Here is a 17,751-nt window from a genome sequence, read left to right on the forward strand (position 1 = left end):
GTAATCTCCCATACCTTTTGCTCCCGGCACTTTCGAAATAAGCACAATTAAATTCGAATTAAAATTATTGGGCAGCCAACCGGTTTGGAAAAAATCCTGGACGGACTGCACCACATCAGGACCCACAATATCCCAATAGGTTTGATAAAAATGACCTCCAAACCCATCCGGTGCCCCATCACCATTAAGAGCAAAAACCGCATCTTTAATTTCTGTGCTCAAAGGAAGCCGCAATAACAAAAGATTGTATGCATCAGTCACCAGTGAGGGAATTGTCTCATCAACCAAAGTATTAAGAGTACAATTGTTCTCCGAGCCGAAAATAGCCTGAAAATAAGAAACAATGTGCAATTCGATAGCCGTGGGGTTAGTGATAATATTGTCTCCATCTTGTAAAAAATTAATTGACTTTGTTGCTGCCCGGATTTTAGAAACTTGATGAAAATAAGCAGTGTTACGTTCACCACTAATGAAGTTTTGATCTCGAGCTTTTTCTCTCCATAGTTGTTCCTGAAAATTTAAAGCTTTAGTTAACAATAACTGCGCTTCAAGATCTTGCAAGTATAGCTGATCAGAAAACCCTTCAGAATCAATAAGCAGTTGAATATGGTTTACTTCATCCAAAGCTAACTATACTTATCTGTCAACATCACCAAACACCGTTCTATTCCAAATCTTAAATGCATTTTTCAAATTACGTAATTTAGATTGAAACCGAACCATACCAGCACCACGAATACGCTTAGACCAGCAGTCCAAAACCAGCTGCCGAAAATCACTATGAGAAGACCAAACCTTAAAAAATTTGAAGGGAGTAGCGTGGCTTACAGAAGAAAAAATAGCTGATAAGAGAAGAGGATGGTGATCCGATTGATGGCAGACCAGCTGAAGGAAGATTTAAGTGCAATATTGATGCTTCTTTCTCCCAACTTTCTAATAGAGTGGGAATAGGAGTTTGTATCAGGGATGATACAGGCACTTTTGTTTTGGCAAAAACTGAATGGTTTACTCCAGTCTGTGAGGTACACGTCGGCGAAGCTCTTGGACTATTATCAGCTTTAGAATGGGTTCATCACTTACAATTAGGACCTATCGATTTTGAGCTTGATGCTAAAAAAGTGGTGGATAGTTTTTCATCTGCACATCAGGATGTTACAGAATTTGGGATGATTATTCACAATTGTTAAACTATCTTTGAACAGTACTATGTCAACTCTAGTGTTGAGTTTGTGAGGAGACAAGCAAATGAGGCAGCCCATAGATTAGCTAAGGCGGCCACATCCTCAGCTAGTTTCCAAATTTTGGTAGAAATACCAGATTGTATTGAACACATTTTAAGTAATGAAATGATATAAGTTTCTTTCCTTCAAAAAAAAAAAAAATCGAAATCCAGCAAATTCTCATAATTGTCTTCTTAAACTCATAATCACATTATTTTTCTGTTAATTAGGTAAAAAATAAAAATCAATTTGTTTACTCTTTCTTTTCTTTATTATCCAATTCCTTCACATATAGGGGAAAAAACAATGTATTATGGCATAAGACTACTAACAATATCTTCTAACAATATATAAAAATTGATGTTTTGCATATAAAATAAAAGTATATTCAATAGAAACACTACATTGATGTTTATATATTGAAAATAATAATGAGTTTTCAATATTTTATCATATCAACTTTCTCATATATGTACAAAAAATTTGCTTCTGCAGATAATAAACATTTAAAACCTACAACGGAAACGGAACAAAGATTGAACAGTGTCTTAAATATAAAATAAAAATTTATATAATAGACACACTACATTTATGCATATAAAATACAAAGTTTTTTTAATGGAAACACGACATTATTTTGAGTTTGAAAATAATCACGAGTTTACAAAATTTTATCATATCGACTTTCTCATTTATGTGTATAAAAATCTCTTTATGTAGATATAAGAACAAAAAATCTGCAACGGGTATGGTGCGAACATTGAACAATCTTTTGCATATAAAATAAAGTTTTTTTAATAGAAACACTACATTAATTTTGATTTTGAAAATAATCACGAGTTTATAAAATATTATCATATCGACTTTCTCATGTATGTATATAAAAATTTGTTTATGTAGATATAAGAACAAAAAGTTTGCAACGAGTGTGGTGCAAACATTGAACAATCTTTTGTATATAAAATAAAAAATTATTTAATAGAAACACTACATTAATTTTGATTTTGAAAATAATCACGAGTTTTCAAAATTTTATTATAAAGACTTTGTCAAATATGTATATAAAAATTTGTTCTTGCTGATATATGTATATAAAATCTGCAGTGGGTGCGGTGCAAACATTCAACAGTCTTTTGCATATAAAATAAAAAAGTTATTTAAAAGAACTACTACTTTAATTTTGATTTTCAAAATAGTCATAAGTTTTCAAAATTTTATCATATCGACTTTCTCATATATGTATATATAAATTTGTTTATGCAGATATAAATACATAAAATCTGCAACGGGTGACATTGAACAGTCTTTTGCATATAAAATAAAAAAAGTTATAATAGAAACAATACATTATTTTTTATTTTGAAAATAGTCGTGATTTTTCAAAAAAAAAATCATATCAACTCTTTCAAATATCTACATAAAAATTTGTTTTCGTATATATAAGCAAATACAATCCATAAATGATGTGACTCAACTATCTATTTTTTTTTTTTGTATATATGAGAGAAAAATATTCAATAGAAACATTACATTAATACTCATGATTTTCATTTAATCAATATCTATGAATATTCTACAATATTAACAATCTAATTATTTTTTATATAATTATCTCCATGTTACGTGACCCGTGCGAATGCACGAGTCTTTTACTAGTTAGAAATTGAATTCAACATAAAAAGGTTATCATAGTAATTTTGTTTAGTTGTTGAAATAGCTATATATTGTATATAAGGATTAAAATATTTGGGTTTGAAAGTATAAAGTATATACGTAGCATAAAATATTCTTATTGTTAAATTTTTTTTTTAAGGAATTATTGTTAAACTTATTATGTTTAATTTAGCAATAAAATTCTGTCAACCTATGGTATATTAATATTTGCAACAAAAATATATTATACTATCATAAAAAACTAAAATATTTGTAATTTTTTTATAAATTTTTTTGGTAGTGTTACAAAGTAACGAGGCAAAAAGAAAAAGAAAAAAGAGGGAGAGGCAAAACTAAGTTCCAAGCTTATTTTTTTTTTCAAACTTTACGAAACAGAGGACGCTCTCTTCCTTTCTTCATCCGCCGCCACTTACCTACACTCATCTTCTCCCTTCTTCTCCAAACCATCCTCCTACGATGTAGCTCCGGTAGTGGTGGTGCGATGAGGACCTTCCTCCGCACCACCTTCTCGCCCTTCAACCATCTCTGAGCCGGTTCTTCCATCGGATTCAATCCGGTTTCACTTGTTCTTTCCCAGACCCCATCGATCTCCTATCTCAGTTGTTGTAGCTTTTCTAGGATTGTGTTCGATCTGGTATTGGGTTGGTTCACCTTTCTCTAGACTAGATCTGTTTGAAGCTTCCAATCTGTTGGTTGGTTGGGTCGGGTCTCACGTGGTGGTTTTGGTGGGTGATTGTGCTGGTTGAGGTGTGGTTGTGCGGTGTAGCACTATGGCGGTTCTTTTTATCTGGTGTTGGTCCGTGTTTAGTTCCGATTAGTTCCAGATCCGTGGTGAGGAGGTGCGGCGGTGATGGCGGTGGTAGGTCACAGTTTGATTGTATGAGGAGGTTTTGTGGTGGTGGAGGTATCGGATTCAGTGGTGAAAGGCGGTTGCAGCGGTGGCTGTCTTGGTGGGTCGGTGGTGAAAAGAGGTTTTGTGGCTGTCTTGCTCCGATCTGTCCGTTTTGAACTATCCCAAGACTATTGGTGGTGATGAGGTGGTGGTGGTGAGAAGGTCACAAGGTTTTGGTGTCTGTTTGTCATTTGGAGTGTTTGAGGCGGTGGTTCGGTGGTGTAAGACTTGGTGGTTGAAGTCTTGTGTGGTGGTGGATCTATCACGGGATCCGTTTGGAGGTTTTTTTGAGAGGTGGTGGTGATGTTGTGGAGGTGGCGGTGAAGTAGTGTGGATGGTGGTGGTGATTCAGTTGTAACATCACATTTTTATTCCCCTAAGAAGCCACAACCAATCATTTTGAAGTTGTGGTGGTTTAAAGGTGGTTGTGGTGGTGCTCTGCATCCCATCTGTTGCTTCCGTGGATCATTTCCAGCCTCGTTCAGATCTGTTTTTGATTTGGGTGTCTCTGTGTTAGTTTAGTGGGTTACATTTTGGCCTCGCCTTACATTATGGTGGTTGTTGTGCTGGCGAGAGGTGGTAGATCAGTGGTGGTTATGTGGTGAGGTTGTTGCCCCAACGAGATGATGTTATGGGGTGGTGGTTATGTGGTGTTGAGGAGGTTATGTAGTAGCTCAACAGAGATGGTTAGAGCATCGGCAGCGGCAGAGACGATGGTTGTGAAAGGAGGCTTTTGGAGGTGATGGTGGTGTTATAGGCATGGGGTTGGTGGTGAGACGGTGATGGTGGTGATGTAAGTCATGGTTAGGTGGTCGGAGGAGGTGATGTTGTGATGCTGTTATGGTGGGTCGGTGGTGAGAAGACACGGGTTGTGGATGTGGTGTTAGTTTTGTAGTGTGTGGTAGTGGTGGCCAACAGGAGGGTTAACGAGGTTATTGGTGTTTGCGTGGTGTGATGGAGATAGCTATATGCGTGACGAGTGCGGGTTTTGTGGGAGGTGTGGTTTTTGCGTGTTGGTTTGGATGTGGTAGGCGTGTTTAGATTTTGTCTTTGACGCACAGATGTATGTGTTTACATTTCGGTGTTCCCGATCTATCATTTGTATTTGTATTTTGCTACTTTATGACTCCTACACTAGCATTTCTTGTGCTGGTCAGGACTCATTGTGATCTTAATAAATTCCATTTTTGCTTCTTCAAAAAAAAAAAAAGTTCCAAGCTTATCTCTCAGAATGAGAGATTCCATGCCAGGCGGAGGGCAATTCCAACGAGCAGAGCACCTTGCATGTGATCCTTCCTTAGCCATGAAATTTGCACACGTATTTTGTTCTCTAAGAACATGCACCAATGTTGTATTACCATTTTCATATAAAGCATCTCTAATATGAAGGATGTCAGTAGCATAAGCGTGCAAAGTATGATCACGACCATCAATAATCAGGTCAATTGCTTCCAAACAATCACTCTCACAAATAATGTTGTCATAGCCTTTTAGACTACAAAAGTCAATACCTATATGGATAACACGTAACTCAGCTAATAACGCATCACCTCCAGCTTCATAGTGAGAAAAACCAGCTATCTAATCTCCATCGTGGTTGCGAACAAAACCGCCAGCACCTAAACAACCCAAATCTTCTAGAAAGCTACCATCAGTATTGAGTTTAAGTGTACCTTCCGGAGGGGGGATCCAATGAGTTAAGAGGGTGATGAGTGTGGGTCCAACCCAAGATTGGGATAGTAAAAAATGCATTCATCATGTAACAAAAAGGTCTTTCGCACCACATCTTGAATACGCCAGTGTTGATCCTCAAAAATAGTATTGTTTCTCCAACACCAAGCATACCATACTCCTGTAATAAACAAAATAGCAGAAGTACCCTTTCTCATCTCATGAAGCCAAACTTTGACATCAAATTCAGAGAAAAAATTATTATAGCGCCCCATATTCAAGCGGAGCCAAAGCTCTCTAGAGTGCGGGCAATCACGTAAACAGTGAAGAATGTCCTCTATGGGTGAAGAGCAACGGTTGCAGCTTGGAGAAGCTACCATGTTGCAATGATGCCGACGGGTATTAATAGGAAGAGCATTATGAAAACAAAGCTATAGAAAGTGTTGAAGTTTTACTGGTACTTTAAGACGCCAAAGCCAATTCATGTTACAATTCACATTCCAATTTCTATTTTGTTGAAGAAGCCAAGAGTATCCACTCGACCAAGTATATTCGCCTTTCTTTGCATGTCTCCAAGTCCATGCATCTGGAAGTCGTGCATCCAAGTTATTAGGAGCTGGAAGCTGATGAGTGTATTGAACAATATCGGTTGGTATCATAGTGGCAAGACCTTGCAAGTTCCACCTACCATCCTCCCACACATCCTTCAAACACATAACTGAATCACTGATGTTAACAAATGGGACCAATTGACAGAGGGGACCGAGTTGTGTCCAGTCAATATTCCAAATCGATGAGTCTCTGGAGCCTACACGAAAACTATATCCGGCAGCAAAATTTGTAATGGCATGTTGAATACCGTGCCAAGTGATTGATAGTTTATTATGTTTCTTATTCGTCCATAAAGGCGTGTTGCCCAAGTATTTATGGGAAATAACTTTCACCCACAATTTATCTTTATTATGAAGCATGTTCCACACTAACTTACCGAGCAGAGCTAAATTAGTAAGTCTAGCTTCACAAATCCCTAGACCACCAAAGCGTTTAGGGGTTGTAACCATAGTCCAACTAATATGATTCCAGGTTCGAGAGTGCCCATCGCCCCCCAAAGGAAACTCCTTGCCATCTTATCTAACCTATGACTATTGCATACATAAGTAGGAAGATAGTGAAGTTGCATGGTATAAACAGGAATTGCTGTTGTGACAGACTTCACTAGGCATGCTCGTCCTGCTTTATTCAAGATATTTCCTTTCCAAGTAGCTAGTCTTTTTAAAACTTTGTCAACTACGTCATTATAAACATTTCGAGAAACTCGACCCTGGACAAGAGGAAAACCAAGGTAATGTCCCAAATCCGCCACAAATTTAATGGTTGAAATATCTTGTATCTCACGCTTTCTTTCCCCTTGAACCATCCTAGAACACATAGCTTTGGACTTTAAGGTATTAATCCTTAATCCCGAAGCTGAACTAAATTCCTCCAAGGTCTCCATAACCACTTTGACCTGTTCAGTACTGGCTTCACAAAATAACATAACATCATCAGCAACAAGAATATGAGATAATTGTGGGCCACCCTTAGATACCTGTATAGGTTTCCATATTCCACTTAAGACTTTCTGTTGAATACTAAGAGACAATTTCTCCATACAAAGAACAAACAAGTAAGGGGATAAAGGATCGCCTTGGCGTAGACCTCTAGATGGAGTAAAATGATCAGTTTTGGCACCATTCCAAAGAACACTCAAATTGCTAGATCGGACACAACTCATGATGAGAGATATAGTTGCCGGGGGGAAACCAAAATCATGAAGAGTGAGTTCCAAGAAGTCTCAATTAAGCCTATCATATGCCTTTTCAAGATCAATTTTGAACGCAATAGAGCCCTTTTTTGCACGAGAATGGTGTATGAAATGAACAACCTCCTGGGTTTTATAAATTAGTTGTATGTTGGTTAAACAGTGTATTTGGAGAAGGTATCCCGCAAACGACAATCGATGTTAGCATTTTATTGGGTGTATCTGCTACTTGACTGCTAAAAAAAAAAGGGCAACTCGGTGCACTGAAGCTCCCGCATATGCAGGGTCCAGGAAGGGGTCCCACCATTTGGTGTATTGTACGCAGCATTACCCTGTTTCTACACAAGAGGCTGTTTCCAGGACTTGAACCCGTGACCTTACGGTCACATGACAACAACTTCCTAACAACCCCACCATACTAATTATTGTTATCAAAATTAACTATTTAATTTTTCATATCATCAATATTATAAGGGTCCTGCTAACCGGTGCCCCCGGGGCACTGGTTAAGCATACCATAAAAGAGAATTATTACCATAAAAGGAAACTGTTTTTGACTTTATTATAAATTAATTACATAATTTCAATGCATTAACTACTATATAATTTCCTTTTTCATATCCTTAACCAGTGCCCCGGGGGCACCGGTTAGCATTTCCCATATTATAATATAAATCATTTTGGTTTTATCATATTTGTCTAAGTCATCAGGCAAAATATGAAAGATTACTCATGAATATCTATAGCAATATACTTATGTGTGTGTCAAAATAACAACGCATCTCTTATATGCAATATACTTGGATTTCATGAGAATGATAGAAACAAAATCTAAGTCAGACATAAAGATTTTGAAGTTGTCATATAAAAAGAATATTGATGTAACAAAATCTAAACATGGTTGGTATAGTAGAGTTTATATATCGGCATCAATGATTGTCGAACAATTTTATCTAATATAAAATACTACTTACACATAACAAAGTTCATTCAAAAAGCTCTTTGAACATTTAATCTATTTTGCTTATTGAAAAAGTTTGGATGTTGATGTCATATATTTACTTTTACATTTTACTTATTTGAAACTTTAATTTTAACTAACTCTTTTATTTGACAATGACAAAAGTTTAAAAATGTTTCAATTGTAATTTTATTTAAAATAAAAATGATTCATTGGAGCTGCCGAAATGGTCATTTCCATTAAATTTATAAAAAAAAAAAATCCATTGAAACCCGTGCAACGCACGGGTTAAATACCTAGTTTCATTTATTATATCAAAATTGCAAACTAGTCATCAAATGTCTTTTTATTTAACCATTTTGATCCTTGAAGTGTCTTTTGATAATTACTTTAATACTCAAATGAGTTTTTTGTTTGTATATTTTATCCATAAAATTACAAGTAAAAAGACACTTATGAATTATGTCCAATTTTGATACAACGCCTCCCACGTTAAGAGACAAAATGGTTGTTTACTCATGCCGTACCTATACCATCAATGATTAGAAGTGAGTTGATTACTTTTTGTTTCCATGTGATGTGAAGCTTTTTATTACTTCATGATCCGTTAATTCAATTTAACGATCCCTACTTAAGTGATAAGGAGAGGATAATATTATGCTTATGACGAAGGGTGTATGTTTTACTCATCACATATGATGGCTGTTATTTTTTAATAAAACTATGTTTCAATTTTTACGAAGTCGTTGTGCATTGACTGTGATGACATTTTGCATGATGATGATGATGATGATGATGATGATGATGATGATGATGATGATGATGATGATAATAATAATAATAATAATAATAATAATAATAATAAGGGATAAATATGTTTTTAGTTCTTATAAATATATCAACTTTTTCGTTTGTCCGTTTTAATCGAACCGTTTTAGTCTTTCTAAAAAATTTCTTCAACTTTTTTTCGTTTTAGTCTTTCTAAAAAATTTCTTCAATTTTTAGTCCCTATCAACGAACTATGTCCTAATATTATTATTTATGCAGGGATAATTATGTAGAATTTGGTGTTTACTTTTTTTAGGATTAATAATTTATTAACATTCTTTTTCATGAGATTTATGTGGAAAACTTGTAAGCCGAATTAGGACGTACATGTTCATGATAATATTTGTGCTCCCATGATATACTTCAACCAAGTCGCCCTTTCTTTAGGCATGTGACTACTGACTAAATGGGAATTGAGGAGGAGGGAGGAGAGCTGGTGTGGGAAGTGGAGGGAAATGGTCCTGCTTCCTCCTAGGCAAGGACGAATCTGGACTTTCAATACTAGTGTGACAATTTTTTTTTTGTCAAATAACTAAATAATATTAAATTTAATAAGAAGTTATATTAAAAATAGTTGTAGAAATTCTTAAAAAAAAAAAGTTGTAGCAACCAAAATTATAAAGAAAATAATATATTTTTCACTTATTGAAAATGAACTAAAATTATATCATTACTAATTATCCTAAGAACATCTCTTTCTATTCTTTCTATATAGGTTAAAAGAGATGTCAAATGTTCTAGCAGGATACCCGTGCATACGAACGGGTTTTGGAAGCAAGTCGCAATTGCATAGAAATTATAAGAAAAAAAATCTATGTATTGATATATGAATAAAAATATAGACATATGTACAAATTGCACAAAAAATTATTTTTGTATTAACTATGAATAAAAATATAGACATGTGGTCCCGTGAGCATAGCTCAGTTGGTAGGACAATGCATTATTATATGCAGGGGCCGGGGTTCAAACCCCGGACACCCCACTTATTCACCTTATAAGGTGAATTCTAGTCACTAGGCTACCTGACCAAAATAAATAAATAAATATAAATATGTGTATAAATATGTGCTTACCACTAGTACAATTGAATGGATATTAAACAAGGATGATGATGGAAAATGTGACCGAAAGCATAGGAGATGAGCATGCTTTCGAACAAAAGAAAAATATAAATAGGAATTAAGAAATTTCGATTAACACACTCTACATTTATGTCAGTAAATCAATGATAGGGATTTGTTTGACTGTTGGTGGTTAATGTTCATGATTCCATCAGCCAAAAGGGAAGCTGGAATTCGATCAGGACCGTTAGATCCCCACTTTGAAAGGGTCGTTGATTAATGGACCATTTGATGCCACGTTACAATATGGTATATCCACGACGACCGAATCAAAAGAGAGCAGATTGGCCGCATGTATAAGGCTTATGGTGAAATTAGTTTCCAAAATAGACTTTGGCTTATTGAGGACAAGCCCGAAAAAAGAAAGAAAAAAGAAAGAGAGTCTTGTTTGGACTTGAGGTGGAGTTGAAAATTAAGAAATCGATCTCACATACGAGGGAACAAGAAAACCTTTAATTAATGGAAAGTTTGAGTCCATTTGTTGAAGCTTTAAAATTTGTGCCTCCAACACCCTAACACGAACTAACTCTCATTATATTTCTACACTCCAATTGAACTTGTGCGATAATGATAATCCAACAGTTAATATCCCAAAATTTAAAAGAAGGGATCACAAATTAAATCAAGTCGTTAAGCACACAAAAATTAGGAGAAGCATAAAAATAACCCAAGTACCGAAGAACATGTTCAATAGTCCACATGCCTGATTTTGGCAGCAGTATTATCCTAGATTTAACCATAGAAAATATTAGATTATGAAAGAAAACAATATTTTCGATATCCATAGAAAATCATACAACCCTAGATTTATCCTTCCAAAAAGTTTCTTGATAAGAATGATTGAGAAAGATCAAGTTAGGTTTGAAATTTTTGAGCTTGCAAACTATCTGAGATGCCATATGAATACAATTGTTCCTGAGTTCTCTAAACCGATAAAGCTGCATCCACTTGCATGTGAACATCTCCACAAAAAATCTTTTATTCCAAGTCTTGAGTTCACATTTCACTTAAGATACAACTACATAGGAAACCCAATAACAGGCACACTTCGATAATATCCCAAGTTCTGGATGATCAAACAACATTTTAAAATAAAATTAGTCAGTTTCAATGCCTTCTTATAAAGCACTTTGTGTTAGTTGAAGAAAAATTCTTTGACAAAGAATTTGTAAAAACATTTTAACTGAACCTTTAGCTTTAAAATGATTTCAAGTCTTTTCTTAGAATTTTTATTAGTTATCTTTGTTAGAGTGAATATATATGTAATTTTGTTGGTGTGGTACTAGGATTACATGCATTCTTATATGCCTTATTATTAATTCCATATGCAAAGAGTTTCATAGAGTTACCGTATATGTTGTTCGCAAGTATGCAACAGATGCCAAAAACTACCACACATGTAGCAGAAGTCATGACCACACCTGAAAAAGAAAAGAAAAAACATTGAGTCGTTATAAATAATTTTTCATACATAATAGAATTAATTAAACTTAAAATTAGTGAAATTAATTATTAGGGATAAGCTAGAGAAAGTATGATATAACAATACAATACAATACAACCTGCAGTGCATACGCATACATCCACCGATATTCTGGACATGCATTGAGCATTTTGGACATCTCTGCCACTTTTCTCTTTTAGCCAACTGCAAAAATTTCTTATCCAACTGGTTTTCACGCTTCGTCTGAAATTGCCGACAATTCATATCTGCATGCCATGGAACTTTACATTGTGCACAAAATAACCTATGACAAGAAGGGCATTCATAACTTGTAACAGCGCATGCCGCGTCATTCACCATCAAAAGAGAACAATTCTCATAAGGACAGTAAATTTTGTCCTTCAAAGCAATAGAAGACTCACAGTTTGCAGATTCCCAATCAACAATGATTTTATTAGGTAAAATGGATTGCAAATGTTCTGGTTTCAGTTCAACAGAACATTCTGGATCAGGACAATTCAGTTTCACTACTTTTTCTTTTATTTTATTCTTCACATATTTGGATATGCATTTAGTACAAAAGGGATGATTGCATGAACCAGTCGAAAACATATTAGAGCGTGTTACAGAATCAAAGCATATACCACATAAGATTTTCGAGGATTGACCTTGTTTGATAACTATCCTTGTTTTCCTCTTCAGAAAAAAAACTGTCTTTATTTTGTTTCTGTTTCTTTCTGGCTTGATCTGTATCTGTTTGTTGTTCCTAGTGGTTGCTTTCTTAGTCTCCTCATCTTCATCGTCAAGGTCTTGTGAAAGAGAGTTTCTCTTCACTGTGTTTTGAGATCCTTTTGCTGAAAGAGGTTGACGTTGACGAATAGTGGTTGCTTTCATTGGCTTCTTCTTTTCATTGTCTTCTGCAAGAGAGTGTCTGTTCACCGGAATCTTCTTTCCGTATGCTGAAAGGGAAATTGCAGGAAAGACGAGAGGACTGCGTTTGATTTTGAACATCAACTTGTGCGGAGGCTTCTTCTTTTTATCAGCATAGTCTTCTGCAAGAGATTCTCTCTTCATTGAGATATGTGTTCCATTTGCTGAAAGAGAAATAGTTGACATGGTGGGAGGAATCGTTAGGGTTTTTTCTTCAGGAACTGCGTTAGGTTTTCAGTTGTGCTGGGTATTGTTGTTTCTTTTATAGGGTTTTTTTTTTTTTGGTACAAGTTTCTTTTATAGGGTTACTAGGTAAAATAACATTATTTTATATTAAAGTTATAAATATAATTATAAATTCCCCCAAAAAAAAATCTACTGACAATATATAAAAGTTAATGTCCAGCAAAATTTCATTAATATCCTTTTCTTAACCCATGATTTTTTTAAATTTAAGTGCCTAATTGTCATTTTGCAAAAACTAAATTTAATTTAATTTCATTAGATTTTAAAATGCCGATTCTATAACCACATAGCAAAATAACAGCAAATTTTTTGGCTTCACAAAGGGCTTTTTTTTTTTTGGTTACTTTTGATTCACAAAGGGCACACAATGGATAACTACAAAAAAAACTAAAACTAATTTAATTAATAATAATAATAATAATAATAATAATAATAATAATAATAATAATAATAATAATAATAATACTTTAATTTCATTAAATTTTGAAGTGCCGAGCAAAATAGCAGCAAATTTTTTTGGCTAGGCCTTATGGATAACTAGACTTTTTTTTTTTGACAAAACTAGACATATATATCAATTCCATGTTTTCCCTTAAAAAAAAAAAAATTCTAATTCCATGTTTGTTCCAGTTTCCCATAATTCCTCATAAAAGTAAATGTCCAGCAAAATTTTATTAATGTCATTTTCTAAACCCATGATTTAAAAAAAAAAAAATCTACCTCTACTACTAACAATATATAAAAGTTAATGTCCAGCAAAATTTCATTAATATCCTTTTCTTAATTTTCTTAAATTTAGGTGCCTAATTGTCATTTTGCAAAAACTAAATTTAATTTAATTTCATTAGATTTTAAAATGCCGATTCTATAACCACATAGCAAAATAACAGCAAATTTTTTGGCTTCACAAAGGGCTTATGGATAACTACACAATGGATAACTACAAAAAAACCTAAAACTAATTTAATTAATAATAATAATAATAATAATTTTTTTTGATAAACAAGGAGAAAGAACAAGCATCAGGATCCCTCCATCCTATGCCGTCAATCTCTAAAGCTATATTAAAAAAAGGGGAAAAATATGTACAAAGGGTGGGGGACCAAACCAAAACCCACCAAAAGGAGAACAGCAAGCAAAAATAAAACAGAGCGACAAAGTATACAGCCCAAGCAGAAACTAAGGAAATCTATAGATGGACAACCCACATCTGTCTCTATAAAAATCAATCATAACCTCAGCAGGAAGATGATCTATCCAAATCTCACCAACAATGGAGTGACCCAAAGCCGCCAACTTATCTGCACAGCTATTACCTTCACGGTAAATATGGGAAGAAATAACATGAATCCCAAGATTGCGAACGTTATGCCATCTATTGCGTAATAAAATTGGAACCAACAAAGAGTTCATGAAAATCAAAAGGGCACTAGTTGAGTCGCTCTCTAACCAGATGTGTGTCCATCCCTTCCTTGAAGCAAATTCAAGAGCAGCAATGATCCCATACACTTCCGCAAAGAAGACCGAGTGAGCACCGACATTACAATAAAAAGCACCTCGAAAAGTACCTGGATAATCACGGAACAGCCCCCCACAAGCAGCAAAACCACCAATAACCGAGCCATCCGTATTAACTTTAAGCCACGGAAAGGTCGGAGCCTTCCACAAAACCAAGATAGGATCCTTGACTCTCCTACATTGAGGAGAAACAGCAAAAGAGTCTAGAAAAGGAATGTCAGAGGGAAGACACTTACCTTTCGAGATATTCCCGGACAAGGCAATCAAGGAATGAATGCGAATTTTGGCTGCATGAAGAGTATGCTTCACATTTGAAAAACGAATAGAGTTCCTAGCCCACCATATGGTATGTAGCGTGTAACATCCCGCTCGTCAGCTAATGGGAAATTTCATCTATTGAATGTAGCAGAGGACTTAGGTTCATGGAAAGTGATAATGATGAAGAAAGTTAAGTACGATGAAAGATATTAATGAGTTATGTATCAGAGTCAGATAAACACGACTGAGATGAAGGGCATTTAAGTAAACTCGCACAAGGGAGTATATAAGCATTTTTGGGGTGGAAATCTTCATAATTTCCTTCACTTTCTCTCTCTAGGTTTGAGAGAAAGAATTGTTCTCTCCCTTCTCTCTAACCCACGCCCTCCTTCTCCTCTCCAAACCATCCAAACTTCTTCCAAATCATGATCAAGCATGGATTAAGGTGGCTTAGCAAGCAAGAATCAAGTGGAGGAAAGGATTAAAGCATGGTTTGGTGGGAAAAGCTTAAGATCAAGGATGAAAGGAAAACTAGGGTTTGATGCTTGAAGCTTGAAGATCAAGTGCAAATCATTAGGTGAGTTCTTAGATAGAACCCACCCTTGGGATTATGTGTTTAATTGCAAGCTAAACATGAATTTTGTTAAGTTTAGGAAAAATGAGAATTTTATACCCTTGCCTTGATCTTGTTTGGTACATGTTAATATTGCTATGAAAGTTGTTTTAGAAAGTATATATATGTTGCTGGATGTTTTGGTGCATTGCAGGAACCATTAGAATGAGTTTTGGGTCAAAAATCGGAAATTTGGTACCACAGACCCGAAGAACTACGCTATTAGCGAAATTCTACGCTAATAGCGTAATTCCCCAGAAAAGCCACGCTCCAGGGGCGCTATTAGCGCAGCCCTCTGGACCAGCCAACATGCTTTTTGGCTGTTGGCTCAGTGTGGGGTCGGTGGTGCGTTCCGATGCTTTTCATTCAACGTTTTACAACTTTATAACCCCAAAACAACATCTAGGCAATGCACATAACATCAAACGATTCTTGAAAAGAAAATCATGGCAATCTTAACATGCATGGCAAGAGTGATTCAAGAGAGTTTAGCCGAGTTACTCGGGTAGCAAAGAACTAGGCATGGGATGAAAATAGAGCCTTGACATAGCTTGTCAAGAACTAGAATAGTTAGTAAAGAATAGAATGCTAGGCATGAGTAGTATGCTTGCTTAGATGCGAAGCGATATAGAGTATTCTCTTTGCATAGAAGTTAGAGTGCCATACGTGTATGGCAATACGTGAATTGATTAGACATCTCTTCACATAGCAAGTTAAGCAAGCATATAGTTTACCTCTAGTCGGATCGTATAGGCATCCGAGGTAAAAGAGATAGCTAGCATAGATTTATTACTCATGCATATGTATAGACCAAGACTTTTAAGTTAAAGGTGCCATGTCTCTTGTGTCCACACTAGGTTGGTACAAGGGGTTTCCATTAGGTGAAACGGGGTTAGCCGTAAGGAACCCGCATGTCACTTAGTAAGCAAGATGTAGTGGTCGTGTCTCTTGTGTCCACACTAGGTTGGTTCAAGAAGTTTCCATTAGGTGAAATGGGGTTAGCCGTAAGGATCCCGCACGTCACTGCAGGAGTGCCGTTGGTTATACCTTAGATAGGTTTCCATCGGATAGATAGGGATTGCGCTCGGGGTTACTCCACTCGGGGCTTTCCGTAAAATGAACTCAGATAATAATTGTTTGTTAAACGCTAACTTTATGAATGAACTTAACTATGCATATTTATTAGATATATTTATGTTATGTCATAGAGCCTTGACGTAGATCGTCAAGAATTAGTAGAGCCTTGACGTAGATCGTCAAGAATAGCAGAACATAGACGTAGATCGTCAAAACTAGCATGATAGCAAGATAGAATATGTTGTTAGATACAACATAGTTATGCATAGAGCAAGAATAGATAAAGATATACCGATGACGATCTTAGGTTCCCCCTAATCGTCCGGTTTAGAATTGTGTCATGATTATAGTATGCTTAGGCCTTGATGCGTAGAACGTATTCTTGGCATTGCGGTTTTAGATCCCCCTTGACCGCCATGACACGTATAGGAAGTGAAACCTATAACAAGTGAGATAAGACTACGACGGCCCTAGTATGCACGACCGTCTAAGTATGCAAGTCCCCACACACGTATAATCAACCGTCAGGTTGTGTTTTTAGACACGTGGTGACCGTAGGTTTCCCCTGAGGTTACCTATAGCCTAGGATTTAGGGGAACTCACTGAGACATTATGTCTCATCCCAATCCTTTTTTGTTTCAGATAAACAGGTTGGATTAGCAAGCTAGTAGCCGAATGGATGATGCGACAAGTGTTCGTTCGTACCGCTGCAGGATGAGATGGATATGCAAGGACGCATTCTTTATACTTTAGAAAAGTTGAGTTGTATTATTATGTACGAACGCATTTGGTTGTATACATATATATTCATTCGTAGTTGTTTTGTTGTAAATTTTAATGTATCCAGTACTAATCTAACGCACATGCTAGACTTTCTAGATACGTCTAGTATGGGTGTTACATAGCGTGTGCAGAATTGCTGCCAAGAAGATGTCGAAAACTTGAGAGGAACACCTGACTGGTCTACAAGAAAGAATAGTGTCCACCGATGATCGATCAATAACACAACAAAGCTTACTACCAATCCAGTTCCAAAGCTGCGAAGCAAACGAACACCGAAGAAAAATGTGGTCAGAAGTTTCGGCTTCTAGTAAACAAAGGCTGCAGACCGAAACTACAATGCAGCCCCAACTCCGAAGGTTCTCATTCGTTGGCATTTTCCCATGATGAAATCTCCAAAAGATACAAGAATGAGAAGGGGGAATAGAAGGGCTCCAAATTTGGTCCGCCCAAGGTAGCAACGGTGTACTCGAACGAAGAAAAGATAGAGCTAGTTTCGATGAAAGAATACCATCCAAAGCATGAGTCCAAACCAACATGTCTGGGAGCGGACCTGAAGGTAAAATAGTTGCAGCAAGATGATCATTTATGTCCCCATAATCTGTTATATCCGCAGGCAACAACCAGCCACCATTAACAATAACTTCCGATACCGTTCCTTTAAGATTACCATGTAAGGCCGGTGCAATATTGTGTAAATCTACCAAAGGCTCA

At 35.9% G+C, this 17,751-nt stretch overlaps 1 protein-coding gene and 1 long non-coding RNA gene across 2 annotated transcripts; one reads left to right on the forward strand and one right to left on the reverse strand.

Moving 5' to 3' along the window:
- Window positions 1-11,189: 11,189 nt before the first annotated feature.
- Window positions 11,190-12,914, reverse strand: LOC146923788 (uncharacterized). The gene is made up of 3 exons (XM_085711776.1): window positions 11,747-12,914; window positions 11,480-11,592; window positions 11,190-11,237 (listed from the first exon to the last, which is right to left on the reverse strand). Exons 1-3 carry the CDS (start codon window positions 12,729-12,731, stop codon window positions 11,190-11,192), a joined length of 1,146 nt encoding a protein of 381 aa, XP_085567902.1. The 5' UTR covers window positions 12,732-12,914.
- A 1,754-nt stretch (window positions 12,915-14,668) lies between these two features.
- On the forward strand, window positions 14,669-17,126 carry LOC146923789 (uncharacterized). Its single transcript, XR_015009868.1, has 2 exons — window positions 14,669-15,144; window positions 16,900-17,126. It is a non-coding gene; the product is annotated as an uncharacterized LOC146923789 (long non-coding RNA).
- Window positions 17,127-17,751: the final 625 nt, after the last annotated feature.

Source organism: Medicago sativa, chromosome 5 (assembly GCF_051527215.1).
Source record: "Medicago sativa cultivar Bolivia chromosome 5, Bolivia_mono, whole genome shotgun sequence".
Classification (NCBI taxonomy): domain Eukaryota; kingdom Viridiplantae; phylum Streptophyta; class Magnoliopsida; order Fabales; family Fabaceae; genus Medicago; species Medicago sativa.